The 18,760-nt window shown below is 54.6% G+C and overlaps 8 protein-coding genes across 8 annotated transcripts in view; 5 read left to right on the forward strand and 3 right to left on the reverse strand.

The window, feature by feature from the left end:
• Positions 1–370: 370 nt before the first annotated feature.
• Positions 371–2,289, reverse strand: BCV69DRAFT_291235 (putative amino acid permease; the record flags this gene model as incomplete). The annotated part of the gene is made up of 4 exons (XM_025493742.1): positions 1,953–2,289; positions 870–1,898; positions 702–831; positions 371–673 (listed from the first exon to the last, which is right to left on the reverse strand). Exons 1-4 carry the CDS (start codon positions 2,159–2,161, stop codon positions 371–373), a joined length of 1,671 nt encoding a protein of 556 aa, XP_025345531.1. The 5' UTR covers positions 2,162–2,289.
• An 863-nt stretch (positions 2,290–3,152) lies between these two features.
• Positions 3,153–3,980, reverse strand: BCV69DRAFT_71132 (hypothetical protein). The gene has a single exon (XM_025495470.1). The coding sequence runs from the start codon at positions 3,765–3,767 to the stop codon at positions 3,243–3,245; it is 525 nt and encodes a 174-aa protein (XP_025345532.1). The 5' UTR covers positions 3,768–3,980; the 3' UTR covers positions 3,153–3,242.
• BCV69DRAFT_71133 (hypothetical protein) lies at positions 3,981–4,761 on the forward strand. The gene has a single exon (XM_025495471.1). It carries the CDS (start codon positions 4,193–4,195, stop codon positions 4,709–4,711), a length of 519 nt encoding a protein of 172 aa, XP_025345533.1. The 5' UTR covers positions 3,981–4,192; the 3' UTR covers positions 4,712–4,761.
• Positions 4,762–6,549: 1,788 nt separating this feature from the next.
• On the forward strand, positions 6,550–6,699 carry BCV69DRAFT_241983 (hypothetical protein; the record flags this gene model as incomplete). Its single annotated transcript, XM_025490025.1, has 1 exon — positions 6,550–6,699. A coding segment is annotated over one exon (150 nt), but the record flags the coding sequence as incomplete, so codon positions are not given.
• A 2,702-nt stretch (positions 6,700–9,401) lies between these two features.
• On the forward strand, positions 9,402–12,163 carry BCV69DRAFT_304488 (kinase-like protein; the record flags this gene model as incomplete). The annotated part of the gene is made up of 13 exons (XM_025494657.1): positions 9,402–9,485; positions 9,617–9,813; positions 9,871–10,013; positions 10,098–10,192; positions 10,295–10,315; positions 10,430–10,512; positions 10,627–10,709; positions 10,971–10,997; positions 11,312–11,376; positions 11,501–11,556; positions 11,631–11,688; positions 11,923–11,932; positions 12,075–12,163. The coding sequence occupies 13 exons, from the start codon at positions 9,402–9,404 to the stop codon at positions 12,161–12,163; spliced, it is 1,011 nt and encodes a 336-aa protein (XP_025345535.1).
• Positions 12,164–14,034: 1,871 nt separating this feature from the next.
• On the forward strand, positions 14,035–14,715 carry BCV69DRAFT_285004 (hypothetical protein). Its single transcript, XM_025493239.1, has one exon. It carries the CDS (start codon positions 14,089–14,091, stop codon positions 14,467–14,469), a length of 381 nt encoding a protein of 126 aa, XP_025345536.1. The 5' UTR covers positions 14,035–14,088; the 3' UTR covers positions 14,470–14,715.
• A 2,713-nt stretch (positions 14,716–17,428) lies between these two features.
• BCV69DRAFT_273696 (putative oxidoreductase CipA-like protein) overlaps positions 17,429–18,760 on the reverse strand; it is a gene marked incomplete at its 3' end in the record, with an annotated part of 1,434 nt that continues 102 nt past the window's right edge. Inside the window, exons 2-3 of the mRNA XM_025491015.1 lie at positions 18,355–18,732; positions 17,429–18,286 (exon numbers count right to left, since the gene is read on the reverse strand). Of these exons, the coding sequence (XP_025345537.1) occupies positions 17,429–18,286; positions 18,355–18,387 (891 nt within the window). The 5' untranslated portion in view covers positions 18,388–18,732. The remainder of the gene's footprint in view (positions 18,287–18,354; positions 18,733–18,760) is intronic.
• The window catches only part of BCV69DRAFT_71297 (hypothetical protein), a 516-nt gene continuing 102 nt past the window's right edge, over positions 18,347–18,760 (forward strand). Inside the window, exon 1 of the mRNA XM_025495472.1 lies at positions 18,347–18,755. Coding sequence (XP_025345538.1) covers positions 18,513–18,755 — 243 coding nt within the window. The 5' untranslated portion in view covers positions 18,347–18,512. The remainder of the gene's footprint in view (positions 18,756–18,760) is intronic.

Below are 18,760 nucleotides of genomic sequence, written 5' to 3' on the forward strand. Positions count from 1 at the left end.
CGGGCGGATGGGATGCTCGCTACCCGTAGGCTGGACAATCGTTCCCACTCGTATCAGAAGCTTCAGTGTAGAGTCGCAAGTCTGCCGTTCCCTCATCTCGATCGCCCCTCACAACTGCGCCATCATCTTGTCTGCCTTCTTCGAATACCTCACCATCTTCATCGTCTCCGTCACTCTCTTTACCAGGGTCCGCACCTGTTTCTGCACCTACTGCGGCGGCGACGATGATATCACTTTGAGGAATGGACACACTAGACCCGACAACGGGCTTCTACAAATGGTTCCGCGATTCTTCTTCTGACCACAGACCCACAGGAATACACAGAAGCTCTCAATCACCACTTTCTCGCATTCTGCAGGGGCAGCAGACTCAGAGCAGCCACCTACTCACGCGCCCAGAGGCACTAATAGGCTCTGACGCAGCCTTCTGGATCTGCTGAGCTTCGTGCATTTCCAAGCGTCCGGACCAGAGGTCAGCATCGCGCGTATGGACGAACTTGCTCCTCTTGATTGTCTTCCAGCCCAGGGTCGAAATGATGAAGACCGGAATCCCCACGTAGGAGGCGATGAAGTTGGACGTCACCCAATCGCCCTTGAGGAAAATCGAGAAGCCCGAGATGAAAGTCAGAATTGTTGCTCCTCCCGATCCAAGCGGCATAGGGTTGCAAAGGCGCTTGCCACGGCAGATCATCGCGAGGCACGCCCTGTCTTCTGAGAGCTGCATTGAAGCGAATGTAGCACAGGCACAGGACTGTCCAAGTAATCAGCCCTGCCACTGTGCTCAAATTCAAGAGCCAGCTGAATGCCTGGGAAGGTCCGCCCTGTCCGAGACTCAGGTAAGCCAAGGGTCCAAAAGCCACGAAGCTGACACTGCAACCCATGGCACTCCATTTCTCCAGGTTCGTGCAAACACAGCTGGCAATTGGCGATCGGCTGCCATGGAAAGGATGATGCGACTGCCGACCCAGCAGTAGCTGTTCCCGGCCGACCAAGCAGAGATGAGGATGCAGGCATTGACAACACTGGGCAGGACTTTGATGCCTGCTGCTTGAATAGCGATCACCCAGGGACTCGAGTTGGCATTTCCAGTGCCACTGACGAGCGATGGATTGCGAGGATCTACGATCAAACCGATCAGAAGAACACTGAGGATATAGAAGAATGCGATACGGTACGTCACTCTTTTTGCGGCGCGCGGGATGTCCCGGTGTGGATTGATGGACTCAGCAGCCGTGATAACCACGGTCTCGATACCGATGAAGCTAAAGGACGCATTGACTAGTGCAGATAGCACTCCAACAAAGCGCCCAGTGCTTCCTGCGATGTCATTGTACTGTGTCCACGGCCCAGGGTTATTCCAGTACTGAAAGCCACTGCTGCTGCCGTTTGGGCCACCTCCTGATGTGATCACCACAGCGACGATGGTGAGGCCGATGAAACAGAGGACCTTGATGGAACCAGCAATGACTTCGCTGTGTCCGAAGAACTCTACACTGGTCAAATTCAGAGCTAAGATCGCAGCAAGTCCCAATGTGATGACTAAAACAGGAGATACATCTGTCCAATAGCTGACCAACACGGCGGCTGCGCTGACCTCGCTGGCGATTGCGATCGAATAGCAATAGCCATAACTGATGGCAAGAGAGAAGCCTACGCTAGGATCGATGAAGCGTGTAGCCCAATGCGGAAATGAACCTGCCGTCGGCACGAGGGTAGCGAGCTCACCAATGCTCTGCATTACACACCACAGGACCGTGCCTACGATGCAATACGCAAGGCAGAGCCCGGCAGGGCCTGCGCTGGCATAGGCCGAGCCAGTACCGATGAAGAGACCGGTTCCAATCCCAGAAGAGAAGCCGATCATGGTAATGTGGAAGGAGCGGAGCTTCCGATCGAGTCTGGGAGTCTGTGCCAGTCCAATGTCATGCAGCGAGCCTGAAAGCGGTCTGGACCCCTCGCTGTGGCCCTCGGAGTAGACCTTGAGGCGTGCCTTGTCTCTCTCCAATCGCTCATCGTGATCGTGAGCCGGAGCTGAAGCTGCTGTCGACATCTTGATGGATATTCGGCGACTGAAGATGTCGGGAGAGGCGAGAAGGGAGGTCAATAGGAAGAAAAAGAAGAAGAATGGGGAGGGATGCTCTGCGCCCCTGGGACAGGTCATGACTTGATTCACTTCAATGTACAGATGTAGATTTCCCAAGAAAGCCGGCAAGTGATGCCATCTTTCGCAAGGCTGGAAGGAGATGCCGTGCACTTCTGGTATGTGCAGAGCAGCCGACAATGGCGATGCCTGAGGGTCGAGCACGCCATCTGGACGAGAATGCCAGGCGGTGCATCTTCGGACATCACAGTGGTACGCGAGGATGGGGCTGCGTACTTGACAGGCGGCAATTAAGGTTGTGGCTTGCAGCACAGGGTGACTGTGCTCTGGTGCAGTGCTCTGGTGTCAATCATCCTACCATTTCAAGTCCTGTACGCGAGACGACAGCAAAGAAAGGGACATTACCCACTTATGGCCGGCTGCCCAACGAACATCTCGCCCAAACTCCACCCTAACCGGTGAGCGAAGATCTTGCCGACGTTGTTGGCCGTGTTGCGGTCGGTGATAAGGAGGAAGAAGATCTTACGAATGGCCCTGCTCAATCCGCTATGCTCACAAGTAGTGCCGCACAAGATTCTGATCCGTACAACAGCCGAGGTTGCGACGGGACAGCCTTGCTGGCCTCACTGATGAGTATGCGTATTTCAGGACGCTGGTCAATCTTATGTGAATCCAAGGTCAAAGGTCTGCACAGTCAACGACCATCCCGACCTCGGTAGACAGTGGCTAGATCGAGGAGTAGTGCGGCCCCTGATGTGCCAGACGATGCTCGTTTCAGGGGTGTCACAGGCCTCTCCTCTTGTTCCCCAAGAGGAGAGACGCTGCAAACATTCCATGGCTGGCCTAGAGCCTGCACCCCGCCAACCTCGGCCTCCTGTTCTACAACCCATTTACAGACAGCATCGATACAGGTCGAAGTCCAGCCAATCCGCTCCACCTCTATCGAAGTCGGAAGCTGCATTCACGACGGGCACAACAAGACGAATATGAGTCTTAGAGCTAATATCCCTCGAAATGTTTTGCAGAGCTAGAAGTTGCGGCAATGATGTTTTCTGCCTACGATCGTTGGACTCAGGCGCGCATCGCAATTGTCCTCAACGACAGACTGTCTCTGAAGGCGAATTAGCCAGCCACAATGATACTATTGGTTTAGTGCTCTAATGTGCGTGGTCGCTGCTTCCGGCCGCAATACACGAGAAGCGAGGGTGAGGCTCGAGAGCGTCTGAGCCATCTGACGGAGCCGCACAAAGCTGATCTTGTCCAGCCGACTGACGCAGAGGATGTCGACCAGCTCTAGTACTCTCTCGTCCAAGCACTGCACCACGAACCAGAACCTGCGCGCTCGCTCGAGTCTCTTCTTCAGACCTGCTTCGGAGACTGTCTGGTCGACCTGTTCGCTCGCTCCTGCACGCATTGCGACAACGGCAGAGCCAAAAACGAGTGCGTGAAAGGCGGTCGAATCCGGTGCAGGACAGCTTTCGAAGGTAGACTTGCCAAAGTTCACATAAGCCTCACCCAATCGGAAATACGCTTGGTTGATGCGATGTGTCAAGTTCATCCCGATGCTTTCAGTCTCGGCAACGTTCGACAATGCTGAAGCAAGGACGTAGGAGGGATTGTTGATGGTCGATGGCTCGAGGGAGCTGTCTATGGCTGAGTCGGACATGGGTTAGTTCGACGCGCCGGACTCACGACCCCTCTTGCGACCGCGCCTGTCGCCTGCGGCCAGCTTTTCCTGCAGATCGATGAAGTAGCAAGACTCCGCGGCAGCTTTTGACGTCGCTTTGCTGCCCGCTTCGCGCGAGGGCGCGTCGACCAGCAGAGCACGCTTTTCGTCGCTCGAGAGACCCTCGGACCATCCATTGAGTGTGATCTGTCCATGTGCAGGCAGTCAGCATCTTCGAAAGTCGGCAATGGCATGGGCGAAGGTGCCAAACGGCACTGACCTTGTGATGTGCAGCGCCAACGCCAAGGGCTAAGTCCGGACAGTCACTCGGATCGGCGATCAGCTCCGCCCGCCATAAGGAGAGGGAGAAGGCGAGGTAGATCCACCCAGCTCGCCGGCACGCCTCCAGCTTTTCCGAGGAGCGGATGCAGGCCGTGATGCCATGCTGCAGAACGTCGATGTTGCGGATCTCCTGTAGATCCTTTGCGTGCGGCAAGAGTTCCTCGCTGTGTGGCGTAACAGAGGACATGAGGGTGGATACGGATCTTTGCAATATCGAGAAAGGGGTGCACCGTTCTGCTATATACTGTACGTACGACTACGCGACCCTTTGTTCGAGCGGGCCGAATCTGAATGGGTCGAAAGGTGAACCTGCAGAGGCGGCTGCTTCGGCTCGGGGTGGACAAGGGCATCGATCTCCTCTCACAAGTCAATGGACCCGCCCAGTCCTCCGGAATCTTTGTCTACTCCCGTTCTCTCCGGCCTCCTTGTCTCGCACCAGTGGTTTCGCCACGATGTCTGCTGCTGCTGCCAATCGGCACCTGACCAAGAGCGACAAAAGCGCACGAGTGGATCCTGCAAAAGACGCCGATGGACCGAGGAGGCGCAGGAAATTGCTCAACAGGCTCAAGGTCGCAACGGGGCGGATCGCTCCGATGTTGTGACGGCAGGCCCGACTATTGCGAGGCGTCAGAAGTACAAAGGAACTGGTAGCTTTGGCCTTGCTCCACCGCCATCTTCGCTGAAGTAGTACAGAACTGGGCGCACACTTTCAAACCCCGCCGAGGAGCATGCGCGCTCGGGAGACGATAATGCGCGGCTACGGAGCGTCACTCAGCCTGACGCAGAGAGGGCACCGGCACGCGCTGCGCCACGAGCGCTTGGATCTCCCGGGCAGTTCGCTAGACACGGACAACGAATCGAAAGCGCAATGCCGGGTGTTTTTGGTCAGGCCCACCATCGCGGCGATCGAAAATCAGTTCAACGTCCGCGGTCCGTCGTGCATGGTTCACTGGTCGACCTGGCGCAAGTGACATGCTTTGCAGCTCTAATGTACTAGCATTGCCGAGTACTCGGCTCCCTCGGCTCTTTGGTCCGAGCTGAATTGCCTTCGCCAGCGGGGGTCTGCTCCTCTGTCAGCACAGCGCACTCTGTCCGGCTCTGCATCCCGTCTGTGGGCTTGCTGTGTCCTTGCCGCTCGTGATCAAAGACAGATGAACGGGCTCGATACAGTAGCAAGCAACGCATGTCTCACCCTTTCATCCATCCTCCTGTTACTCTTCTGTCAGGTTCGTCGGGCTGCAGCCTCCTTTTGCGACGGGATCATCTCGCGCGCCTCTCATCGATCGAAGTGGGTAGTTCTACCAACGTGAGTGAATCGTGGATACCGGGGTCCCGTAAATGTTTTCGAAGACTTACTGTGCAGTGGAAAGCTAGCGACCGAGAGCTGGACGATGGTGGTGTTGTAGGAGCAGCTGTCGGTTCGCGCAATCCTACTCGTCCTTTGCTCAGACGCCATCGCGCTCGGTCGTGCCCCAAGTGAAGGACAGCATGGTCAGTAGGAAGGTCGTCCCTTTCTGTGGGGCGATGGTACCAGTCTGAAGTCGCCCTGTGGCTTCAAGCAGAGGCGCTCGACCCAGGACCGAACGCGAAGTGGTGCCAAAATGCCAATTGACGGCAGCACTCGCGACAATCGGTGGTTGAAGATCTGTCGGAACGGCATCATTGACACGTAAACCTCATATTCCACATGTCACTTTCGCCAAACCCACACGAAAGCTCGGCAAGACGAGTGATTTGTTCCAGCACCAAGTCTACTCCCTCGACTGCTCCAAGCTTTCCCCCTGCCCATACAGGGCCATTCTGTGGAAATACAAACGGGCCAGAGTCGGCTCTGCCTATTACCCATCCTCTCATCCTCCCTCTTCCCAGGTGCCTCGATGGGCGATCGACATCACTGCCGCCTGCCGCCCTTGCCAGGCTGTCCGCATGATCTGGCGTCGCATCCAGGCTTACAGCGTCGGGTTGGGAGCTTTGGAGCCGACGACGCCGACAGTGTACGGCTCGCCCCTCTCAGCACGTGTATCACCTCTCGAAAAGAGGATCCTACCCGTTCTTCGCTGGCATCGCTGGCATTCCTTGGTCCTGGAGCAGCTCAACCCCGCCGGCGAGGTTGCTGCACAACGCAAAGCAGCAAACGCCCACTAATCCACTGCCAACAGACAGCAACCGCGCAATTACGCAGGCTTCCATCCTATCCTGGCACGCACCATGCGTAGAGGAGGTCGGATGCGAGAAAGCGCGTACACGGCACTTACAGCGTCCAGCCGACAACGGAGGACCTGAAGCAACGAGAGGACGGAAGGGTGTTCGTGCTCCCTCTGGAAATGCTTGGGCAGCCCTCTCATACACTGGAGAAGCCTACGGCGTCGAGACGAAGAGACCGAGAGCTGCGGCATCCTCGTCGATCTTTTCTCCCTCCAAAGATCTCCATGAGCCCTTTTGTAGTAATCGTGCGACAGAGAAGACACCGCTATGGAGGCGCGACAGGTGTGGGAATGTGGTCTGCAATGCGTGTGCGCTCTTCGCCAAAGCCACGGGCCGGTCAAGACCTCTGAGCCTGAAGACAGACGCAATCAAATCACGTCTGAGAACGAAGTCGGGAAGGACCGACCCCTCACCGGTGTCTCTCCAGGAGCGCCGTACGGCTTCTGTCAGCACCTTCGCCGCTGCGCACAGGGTCGTTGCCCGCAACGTTGCCAGCCGGCGGCCCCGTCGATCGTAAGCGCTGGTATCGGATGCTCCCTTGGACTACTCTCGGGTGACCGAAGTTGGACCAGGACCTATCACCAGCAGCGGGCCTCTCGTCTGCAATACTCGGTAGCTAAGCTCAGCGCAGCTCAGCTCCCTGGCAAAGTCGACGATTGCATCACGGGATGGTGTCAGTCATTTCTGACGTCCTGCTTCGTTCCGGTGCTCGACGCAAGTGCTGGTCAGTGGTTCGGCATAGCGAAGAACCGTACCGACCAAGACCGATTCGTTGCTGCACCACGCGAAGACGCGACCGGCACAATGTCTGCAGTCGAGAGACAAGTGGACCTGCGTCCTCTTAATCTGGCCAACACATCAAGCGGCGCTGACTTCCCGGCGCTGACTTCCTGGCGCTGACTTCCTCGCTAGCAATCTCTCTTCCCCTATGTCTGTGGCTCTCGAAGTCTTTGAGACAACGCAGCCATACTGAGCGGCTTTGTGGCAGATCGCACTCGACATCAACCTTCATCTTTGTCTGGGTACATGTGGCGCGCTTCTCCAGCTCAAAGTCTACCTGGAAGCAGCAAGGTCGTAGCGCTGTACAGGGTACTGGTTCTGCCGGCACCCACGCGTGCTTCGTATCGAAAGCCCGCACTATGATGAGCACGAAGGCACTTATGTTGTCAAATGTGTGCCCTGTCGCGGAAGGTCCAAAGAAGCGCGCGCCCTCTCGAGCTCTGGATTCACCAGAGCGCCGGCTACTGCAAGATCTCGCTCCGTCGTGTGTTCCGATGGGTGTGGCAAATACACTCTCCGATTAGACAGTTTGGGCAGCTCATATCGTCTACCGGGACTGTGCATAGGAGAAGCGCGGGACCTTGTAGAGGGGAGGGTGTGAGGGGCGTGGGACTTAAGGTCACTGTAGCGCATTCGTCTTTCGTTCACACCAATCCTCCCCTATGAGGGCGCGTGTGATCTGCATCGTGGGCTGGCCCTCCAGGCGCCCCGCCGATGATTGCCGAACTGGCGGCCGCAGAATTAGTGCGAAAAACACGGTGTGAAAGACCTTGTGAAGCAAGTCTGATTTCAGTCGTGTTGAAGAGGTCTGTTGACTGGGGTCGTGCTACATGGGCAAGGGGCAAGCGGGCGCGGGACGAGACATGAGAGCGCAGGGTACACTGCGGACGGTGACAAGATTGAGCACTGGTAGGGATCCAGGGTGGAAGCTCGTGGACAGCAGCAGCGGCTTGACCACATAGCATTATGCGGTACGTGCATGGGCAAGCAAGTATGGGATCACAGGATCAGGTGCTGAAGGGATTGGGAACCCATCGAAGTCTAAGTCCTCGAGCTCTTGAGCTCATGGTCCATGGCACAGAAGGCTCTTGGTGAGTATTTCTGGCCAGCTTGTACGTTCAGCCCGCCCTCACCCGAGACCAAAGGACGCTGCGAACCGCTGAGTTCATCTTGACAGTGCTATCTGGCCCATGTTTTTGAGCTCTGGGCTCGGCTGTGGGACAGAAGTTTGACTGGTCAGGCGTGGAGTGACGCTCTGAAACAAGCTCTGGGCGGCTGCGACAAGATGCTTTTGTCGAGGTACATGACCACGCAGAGCTGTGAGTGGGTGAACTGCTAGTCTCATGACCGCCTCAGCCCGCTTCTGCTGGCGGTGGCGCCGGTAGCGCAGCCACTGTGCCAATTTCGAGACCTCTTTGCGTGGCTCAAGAGACCATTAGAATACTCTCTCACTCTTCTATGTGTTGATTGTCTAGGATATCTCAGTGAGACGACTCGTGGCATCGCAGGAGCGCAGGCCCCCATTCGCCCATAGGATTCGCATTATTCATTCACATTCGTGATCCGCGACATTCTGAGGCGAAGACCTCAGAGTGTCGCCTTTGAGTGTACCCGAGTGACGGTTCAGAAGACTGGATTGCTCCCGCACAAGCGACCTAGTTCTGTGGACTTGAGTGTCTGTTGCTCGGCGGGATCGCTATGCCTTGGCCTCCACCGGCTCTCTCACTCCCTCTACTGCCCGTCGGGTGGAGAAGGACAGGAAGGGTCGCTGGCTCAAGCGGGTCAATATTCGTCTCCATCTTCCAGCGGACAATGCAAATGGAGCCCGGGACGCGGAGAAGTCAGATTCTCGATGCAGCAGGAGGATTGGAACTTCTTCGTCTGACACGGCTCTTGGGTGCTAGCTGGACGTTGGATCGAAGCGAAAGGCGCAGGTAAGCGGCTTGTGGACAACATTCCCGGTACGCTGAGTGGCGTGTACAGCGTGCGTACTTTCTTCAACGGTCTACCTGCAGCATATTTGCGCTTCGCAGGCGCTCGCGTTCAAGCGGTCAGGTACGTGCTCCTTCCGCGTTGGCTTGCGCTTGGGGCACAAGCCCTCTGTAGCCGCTGAAGAGTCCATCACTGGCTCATCATGAAGCTTTCACTGGCTAATCGGTGACGTAGAGGCTTAGACTCAGCGAGGAGAGGGTGATCGCAGTGACGCGTAGGAGTGAGGGCAACTTGAAACTATAAGAAGGAGGCCAGTCTACATTCCTGTCGGAAGTCATGCACTATCATCCCTCCCGCATCTCTCTTCCTTCCACAATGGGCATGTCTTTGCAAATCTTGGAACAAGTTGGACAGGGCGGTTTTGCTACAGTGTATCGCGGCCGATTGGGCGGCCGGAAAGTGAGTCTTCAAGCTCCTGACGCTGAGCATCACCTACGTTCAAAGATCAGTCCTTCCATGTTGGCGCTTGCTGTAGCACTGTCTGACTTCTTCTGGCTCCTCCTTGCTGTGCTTCTGCTCTTGCTCCGCAGGTAGCAATCAAGAGGACCTTCGGCGGGCAAGCGAGCCCCGGTAGACGCTGTGCTGCCAAAGAGTTTGCCTTTCTACAATCGCTTCGACACAAGAATGTCATCGAGTTTGTAGCAGCCGCCGAAAGTGTCATTTTCACCGATCTGATTCTGGAATTCTGCGTCAATGGCAGTCTTCAGGGTCTAATCCATGGTCCTCGGTAAGTAGAACCATGCCTCGATAGCCACACCTTTTTTGACATACGCTGAATCGCCAGAGGCGGGCGTGTACGATCCAGATTCCCGGCTGAAAGGCTGAATAGACAAGCTGCTGCTGCTCAACTCATCAGCGCGATCCACTACTGCCACTATGGATTCGACGGCTACCAAATTATTCATTGCGATATCAAACCCGACAATGGTCAGTGGGGCGCCACCAGGCGAAGCTCAGCGCGCTCTGCACGCATCATTCCGCGAACACTGAGGAAGTCGCCCTTTTTCGCAGTATTGATCACTTCCGGCGGCATTCTGAAGCTCTGCGATTTTGGTCTGGCCAAGAAGGCATACTGTGGCAAGTGCGAGACCCGCTCGTATGACGGTGTGAGTAGCTGCGGGTAGTTGCATGAAGAGAGATCGGGTCGACGATGTCACTGAAAGAGGTCGTCAACATCATTCATTTTTTCACTACCCGACTTTTGCTAGACGCCTGGATACAGAGCTCCAGTGAGTACTGCTGTTGGCATGGCACTGCTTGTGTCAATGGTAACAGATGCTGTGGCCTTCGCCCGAAGAAGCATTGTCAACATTACTGAAGCGAATCATGATTGGCCTGCCTAGGAGATCCTTTGCTGTAGGCCGTACGGCCCTGCCGTCGATCTCTGGTCCCTTGGTTGCACTCTGTATGAGCTGTTTACAGGCAAGTAAGTCCAAGTGAAGGGAAGCTCTGTCGGTTCGAGCTTGCAGACGAGAAGTGCCTTTCTGAAAACCTATGGATGCACAATCGCCGACACCTCCACCATACACGACACTCTCAGGTACCTCTTTCACGAAGTTCTGCTGAGCGCGACGTCATCAGAGATTGGCCTTCTACGCGACGCCAACTTCATGGTCAACGCAAGTGCGTTGGACACAGCAGAGAAGACCGCTGTCATGGGCCTCACTGAGCATCTGGTAGGTCATCGTCCAGTCTCACCCATGTTGACGTGGTGTCTCGGTCATATACAAACTACACTTACTCCTCCAATCTTCCAATTGCCATCCGATCCCACGCCTTCATTGACTGGCGTCTTTCAACCGTCTCGACGATCGTCGACCAGTCGTCTCCTGGCAATGTCAGACATTTGCCAGTGGTTATCAATGTCCAGTGTTCTCAACGTAGATACACCTCGTACTCCCACGTACAATTGTGAGTACGAAGGCGAAGGACTGTCTACCACCCCCTTTCGTCTCTTCTCAGCAGTCATGATGAAGACTAATCAATCGAACGCCGTTTCTTCCGCAGACACACCACAAAAGCTTAAGAACATCAAGCATCTTCCGAGAGGGAACCCTAGTAGAGAAGGAGACCATGAAGACGGATGTTCAGAGCGTCCAGATCGACCGGATCTCATCGAACCTTGCAGTCCGCATGGCAATGCTACACTTGATGCCAAACCATGCTCGATGCCCGCAACAAAGCATTTCCGTGGGGAACGCACTGTATACGTCACTGCCAAACAGCCAGAAGCAACCCTCGAAGGTCCACGTCGCGCCAGAAAGAGTCAAAAGCCCTCGGATCGATTGGCGTGAGTAAAGTCTCCACTAGAGCGTCAGTAACACACGCTGACGCTACACTCGCTCACGCTTTCGCAACCCCCGTAGTTTTCCTTTCAAAAGATTGAAACTCACATGATCTCACAACGCCCTCAGACTCTCTTCCCCTACGCCCTGTGTTGTCTCCTGCGCGGAACGTCCGCCTTCGTGCGGTGCGTGGTAGCGAAGATCCCCTCTGATGACACGATCGAATTGATTTCCCTTCTGGTGATACGATGCTGCTTAGTGCCAGCGATGTGAGACTATCAACCTGGCCTCATGTTGACATGAACACGCCCCGATCGGTACGTTACAACGCAGGCTTCACATGAAGCGACGCTTTCCTGGGAGTGTGGCCTATCTGGACAGGACCACTTGACTGCATGCTGGTGGAAGGCAGTAAGGCTCTACCTCTCCACCCTCTAGACCTGTCAGTACCTCACATCACCGGTCGTGAAGACCACATACTTCGCACTTCTTTCCGCTGATGTTCAAGCGGTTTGACTGTAATCTCGATCGGAGCTTGATACTCCATTCAGGATGAGTCCGGTATGTGCCCTTTCAGCAGCTCTCGAGACTCTGGTCTCACCGAAAGGCACGAGAGTCTGTCCCCTAGCTACGCACAGCGAACATTGCTGAAGGGCCAGATGAAGCAATAAGCTCCGGGGACGATGTCGCAACACCCGTGCAGTGTCGTCCGATATGCCTGCGAAGATCTGCGCCAAGGAGAAGACCTCACTGGCCAGCGTTGAAGGCGTTAGCATCTCGGTCAATGTGTGATTACGTCTGACTGCCTCACTGATACATTGGCAGCTCGGAGTGCAATCAATAGCTTTCCTCCCTCCCCTCCTCTCTTGCAGAAGCAGCGGTACTCTGAGTCATCCTTCTCGGAGCACTGCTCAGCAGACAAAATCTCGAGGGGACCTCTGGAGGCGCGATGGCGCTTGCCTTATATCAAACGAGTACGATGCCGAGGCCGCCCGCATCATGCTGCAAAGCCGTCCTCAATACTATACAGAGATACCTCGTATCCGTCCTGTCCATTACTTCGATGTGAGCTTCGGCTTGCACTGCACAGTCCCGGACGCTGTCACAGCCCACTGAGGACAAGCTGGACGCCACGTCCACGCCTCCTTGCCAACACGGACGTCACGTCTACGACTCTTGGTCACTATGGACGCTACATCCCCAACTCAAGATCACCATCACATGTGCCACGTCCGCAGAATCGGGATGCTGCGCCACCCTGGATCATGACTTTGATGGACGCTATGTCCATCTTCCAGTCAGTCTTAGACGCTGCGTCCGTCACCACTGGCTACCGTGGACGCTGCGTCCAGGGCCTACCAACTCCTCCTACCACAGAGGGACGCTACGCCAACGCCCTCTTTCCTCACTATCAGTGCTCCCCTCCCACTGTCATCGCGACAACTTGTCAGAGAATTTCTCACGCAAGCCGCAGCCATCACTCGCTTTTGCACGACCATCGCCAAGTCTGCTGACGAGAGCAGGTCCCACTCAGGAAGACATCCTCACGCAAGACTCTACTGTACCACAAATTGCCTTGCCACCAGCTAGCGCCTTCATCATTGGCGTGCGTACAACACCATTGCGTTCTCGTACGACCTTTGCGGTTCCCAGCACAGACGCTACGCTTTCACAGCGGCTGCGCGGGTGACCTTCCCCGGCGCACCCTTTGCCGCCGTCTCTCCTCCTTTGCTTCTGGTCCGTATTTCCAGATGTCTCAAACAACCGTACGCCCGCTCCTTCCCTGAGTCACGTTAAACCAAACGTACATCCCCTTTTCTGTCCGTACTTCGGTACTTTTCTGTGGACAGACCACCTTGTGTCAAGTACATAAAGCGACCTCTTCTGGCCCCAAAGATTGTGATTTCTTTTTCTCTACACGAGCAATCTCACCTACTGTACTGCGTCTTGACGAGAGAGACTCGACCTTCTTTACCTTCCCTGTGGAAGTCTCCTTCGCCCGCGATGATCATTTCTGGCACCTTGCTCAGAGCACCACCTAGTCCGCCAAATCGCGCTGGCGAGAGGGGTAGTCGGCTCGTGCGGAAGGAGACAGAACAAAGAAAAGTTTAGCACTTCAGGACAACGAGAGCAGTCACAATAACCTCCGTTGCTAGCTAGCCCATTTGCAGCCTCCTGGCCATCATGAGTCTCGGGCAGATCGGGTAAAAGTGATGGTCACGTTTGACGGCGGCAGCAGGACGGCTCCGGGCAAGGCGTGCGCAGACAAGAAAGCAAAAGGAGAAGAGCCATCTTGCCGTCGAAATCTGCGCGTTCACTTACGCGCCGCTGTAGTGATTGGCTTTGCGTTCGGAAACATGATTCGAGAGGTGTTTGGCAGCTTGACTTTCCATCAGCGTCGAGGGCGTGGGTAAACGAAGTAGTACTGTAGGAGTGCCTTACTCCTCTTGTCACTTAAGCTGAGCCAAATGAAATTCAGAGCAGCGGTCAGGCAGGAAATCTGGCAATACTCGCAATCTGGCCCTGGAGTCCAGCCACAGTCTATTCAGGGTCAGGCACTACAACAGTGTCACGCCCCCAAAATTGAGAGGTGCATGGTGCCAGATATACTTTGTCATGGCTTTCTTCCTGGCAAAGGGCTTGACTTCACTGCATGTGGTTGAAATCGAGCGACAAAAATAGTAGGCGTGTGACTATGACAGTAAGTCACCATCATCATGGTGCGCACAGCGCGCAGCAGCCTCTGGGTCGTGGTGACGTTGGCCACTCAGACGACAGTGCCACTCCTCCGCTCGCCCGATCTCATGCTTCGGCAAGGGACAGCGGGCACAAAAAACGTCGCCTCAAACTCAGAATCGGCTATTTGCTACGATAGGACGAAGGAACTCCACGCTACGGCTTTGAAGACAAAGGAGGTGGAATGGCTTGTAAACCAGTACCCTCACATTCGGCTGGCATCTTTACAAGTGACGACTACAGTAATGAATAAGAGTGCACAGAGCAAGAAGATTCGGAAGCGTTCATACCCTTTGTACAAACATACAGTAGTACCTCAGCGGCACAAAGGAGATAAGAAGCTCCAGACAAATCCGACCTAAACAGCAACTCATTCGGGTGATTCTGCGAAGATTGCGTAAAGTAACAGAGACCATGTCATACAGTAAGAGAATAACTGCAATTTCTCGAGGATGAAGAAGAGCCATGTGGCAGCTAACACAAGTGCGACTACTCCTTTCGTCATTCAAATCTGGCCAGTCGCGGCAAATTACAACCATCTCCGCAGCACTTTAGCCATGACTACAATATTGTGGCAGCATGCACGACTAACTTTAGCCGCATGGCACTGCTCTAATGCCTGACATTGGCTGAAGTGTGTTTATCGCCACAGTCTGAGGCAGGCTTCAAGACGTCACTTCATGTCATGTCAGCAATCTGGTATTATTTTGGCTAGGATTGAGCGACAAAGGAGTACAGTACATCCATTGGGTCTCGGATTGAATGAGAAGAGAAGAGAGAGAAAGTTGTGAAGAGAAAGAGGTAGTCGGCTGATTGTAGAAAGAAAGGGGAAAAAGAGAGGAAACGGAAAGGAATACCTTAAGTGTGCTGTAAATATTGTACCTGACAACGGGGGTCTGTCTCGACAACAATGTCTTGCTGCATCTCCCTGTATATGATATGCCCTGTGACTCATACTGTAGCGGCCTAAGGCAGACGTGAGACAGTCTTCGATTGCTTCGTTTGCCTTGCCTCGTCTTGCTGCATTTGCCTTGCCTCGCCTTGCCTTGTCCCGCCAACCCCTATGGCAATCGCAATCAGGGCTTTCCCTTTGTCCTGCCCCTGCCAGCTCTGCGAGTAGACCCTTTATATACGACTGCGCACAAGAGCCATTTGCACCACTGTCCAGAAGTGCTCGGTCTGGGTGGGCTACTGCCCTTTTGGTTTGATGCATGCTCTGTATCTCCCCTCGGATGGAACAGGACCGGGTGAACGAAGCTGCAGGCTGCATCACGGGAGGCATTCTCCGATTGCTCGCCCAGCAGCGCACGTGTCGGACTCGGCACGCCGGCAGGATCAACATATAGACCCTCTCAATGGGTGAATGGGCCGCTCGGGCCTTTTTGCCTTCGCGCTGCTGCTTGACTCTCGGTCTTCCGACGTTCTGTGGTCGTGACCCTTCCTGCACGCATCAGGTTGCTGGAAGCGAGAGTGGATGGTGTCAGGACCGTAGGTGAGGTCTCGCACATTAGGACCCAGAGAGGCTACAGTAGTCTCTTTGCGCCAAGAGTATCCATTGCGAAGCTGCGGAATGGTGGAGCAGCTTTCAAGCAACATTGTGGACCTGATGACGGAGGAGACTTGAAACGGCGAAGCGAAGAAGGAGGCGAGCTGTGACCGATGCAGAAGAGGGAACACGGGTCACACGAGTTGACGGCAGAAGAGTGGCAACAAATCCTGAACATAAAATATCGAGTTTGACGTCTACAACATATTTGGAAGGTATTGTACTCCATTTTGATAACTATACACTTGTAACAAGTAAACATCTAGATTTTCAAGATGGGAAGGCTGTTTCAGCAACCTAATAAGAATCAATTTGACCATGAAAATATAAAAAAGGGTATCCTAGGTGTGAAGTCAAATTTACATAATCGGATCTAAACGGACCCGTTGAAAACATCTGTTTAAGATCTTTAAGGACTGTCTGTCATTTGATGTTGGAGGGGATGCTCAAACTTGCAAAGGCATGAAGACCGTCTGATCGGTTCCGGAAGAGGTCTCCTGGTCTTCTACAATAATGCGACAAGTTTCGGCGTAAGTCTCCGGCATATCGCTTACCGAGCATTTGTTCAAATCTAATAATTTGATCGGACACTTGTACGTCTTCATTGTTGAGTTTGAGAGTAGCGGCCACGAGGCGGTCGTCCAGACTTGCACTTTCGGGAATCACTGGTATCGGGACCATGGCTGGAGACTTCTGCATTATCAAGGCCAAAGCAATGTGGCCCACTTTGGCGTTCTTGCGATCCGCGATCTTCCTAATGCCTTGCGATCCGCGATCTTTCTAATGCGGTCGACGATCTGAAGGTTGTGGTGGAGAGTTTCTTCGCTTGTGTTCGGTGACTCGACATCCTGATACATCTGTTCCAGATCGGAAGGCTCTTTAACACTACCGGTAAGCAGCCCTTCCCGAGCGGTGGGTAGGCACCATACGCGGGTCCGTTCAGAGAAGAAAGGTCACTTCTCTGCCGAGCAAGATATGAAGTCACTCTGCTCGCACTAATTCAAGATGCCTACTTTGATACTTCGGGCATCCAGGGGCTGACTTTGTTCTCAATGGCATCGACGTGGCAGACATCGTTACAAGCCTGAAGCTTCTCTAGAAGAAGTTTGGAAACTCCGACAAATCTGATCTGGCCTTGCCCTTTGAGCAGCTTCATAGCCGCAACTGTCTCGCGAGGGTCTGTCACACAGTTGCGACGGTGACAGTAATACAGTTTGATGCAACTGACTCACTCAAAGTATGCAGTGAGTCTTCACAAGCTTGCGTGCACCATGCTGCAGTCTCATCAAGCCGTCTTTGACCTCTGATGAAACAAATGCAGAACATGCTAGCTCGTTCGCAGAGGGGTGAACGCAGCGACGCCAGATGATGTGGGCGGGGCATGAAAGATGGTATACGCTCAATCGGACGTGGTACCAAATGTGAGATCCGGGGATAATGGGGGACGGACCAGCTTAAGGGGGGTTTTATGACAACGCTCTACAACAATACCACTGAGACTGGCCCTCGCCTTGAGAGTTTCTGTACATGCTGCGCTCCCGTGTGCCCCGCGAAGATGCCCTCGGCGATGCCGCCGGACGTGGTGTGAGAGAGCGCAAGCTGTAGAATGACTAGGATTCTACATCACATCACGAACTGGGCGGCCTCGGACGGGATGGATACAGCACTCGATGGTTCTGAGCTCACAGTCGACGCAGTCGAAAGCAGAGCTGTACAGGCCGGACCGGCTTTGTTTCGGATGCTTTCATTGAATTCACATCCTAATGAGGGCAATTTTAGACGAACTGGCTCACCAATGATGAAAGCTCGGCTTCGTCGAGCTCTTTGATACCCAGGAGATTGTTGTCTGTCAAGGAGAAAAGACCACCGTAGCCCTCTCTGAAGATGGAGACGGCTATGAAGTCGAGCATCGCGTTGCGGATGTCACCATTGCCACTCTCGAGAATTGCATACGCCCCCTTCTCCAGTTCAGCGGTGCTGTGGACGGAAGTCTCGGTCTTGAGAGACGGCTTTGCTTGCTTTGCGAGCGCAAGCAGCTGCATCTGTGACACCGCGGCGCTCTGCACGTACACAGCTCGATTCAGTGTCTCAGCGGAATGCTGCAAGATGCCTAGGACTGCCTGAGCGACGTGGGCAAGGGTGGTGGCACTAAAGCGGCCCCTCCCGCCATCGAAGAGTCGAGTGGGGCCACCCCGAACATCAATGAGGAATCCGACCATAATTCCCCAATCCAGGAGTGCTCCGTTGACGACCTGGGTGTATTCAATCTGGTCTCTCTTTGATTCGAGATAGGCCTGAGTTTTGGCTTTGCCAGCGAAAACGGGCAAGGAGGCCGTCTGAGTATTACCGGGAACATCAGAGCCGAAATCGGAAGAAATGAAACGCTTTACACCAGCCTCAATCGCGGCATCGATGAGGGCAGGTTGTGCGCCGTGATCGGGGATAGTGGAGATCAAAGCCTCGATGCCGCCGAGTGCGGCTACGAGCGATTGCTGACTAGAATACTCAACAACGACTTGCTTGACACTTTGAGGCAGGGTAGCGCTTCGCGTGCCGTTGCGAGTAAGAACGATAACGTTCAAACCGGCATTCAGGAGCTTTCTAACGATCGACGGACCGAGGTTGCCCGTAGCCTGTGGAGGAAGAGGAGATCAGTGAGTTGGTGCTTCCGCGACAAGTGCACAATTCGACAATGACTCACTCCTGCAATGGCAATGTTTTGATACGCGACCATTGTTGGCTCAAGTGCGGAAGCCAGCAGCAAGAAGGAAAGGTGCAAAGGTAGGAGGACAAGAAAGTGTGAGTAGTGTTGGGAGGGGCTGATGAGCACACGAGGCGCGGCTATTCATATAGAGGTCGATGCATCGCGCCGCCCCTTCTCACCAGCTCCCACGGCAGCAGCCTGCTTGCTCCGTGCGAAGCGAGCCTGCGTGCTATCCAAAGTGTCGTCGATGGCTGGGTGACGGACAAGAGGCAGAGTCGGGAGAAGCGCAATCGCCACCGGGCTGCTTTGATCTCCGCGAGAAGCCTCGGAGAGCCCCGGAGATTAGTGCGCGGGCGAGTGACGAGTACGAAAGGCCCCGGAGATTAGTGCGCGGGCGAGTGAC

The sequence above is a fragment of the Pseudomicrostroma glucosiphilum genome, assembly GCF_003144135.1.
Source record: "Pseudomicrostroma glucosiphilum strain MCA 4718 unplaced genomic scaffold BCV69scaffold_16, whole genome shotgun sequence".
Taxonomy (NCBI): Eukaryota; Fungi; Basidiomycota; class Exobasidiomycetes; order Microstromatales; family Microstromataceae; genus Microstroma; species Microstroma glucosiphilum.

Excerpts from the sequence above, each read along its gene's own strand:
- BCV69DRAFT_71133 (XM_025495471.1), top strand. The coding sequence starts at position 4,193 with ATGCAGGCCGTGATGCCATGCTGCAGAACGTCGATGTTGCGGATCTCC.
- BCV69DRAFT_71132 (XM_025495470.1), bottom strand. The coding sequence starts at position 3,767 with ATGTCCGACTCAGCCATAGACAGCTCCCTCGAGCCATCGACCATCAAC.
- BCV69DRAFT_285004 (XM_025493239.1), top strand. The coding sequence starts at position 14,089 with ATGGTGCGCACAGCGCGCAGCAGCCTCTGGGTCGTGGTGACGTTGGCC.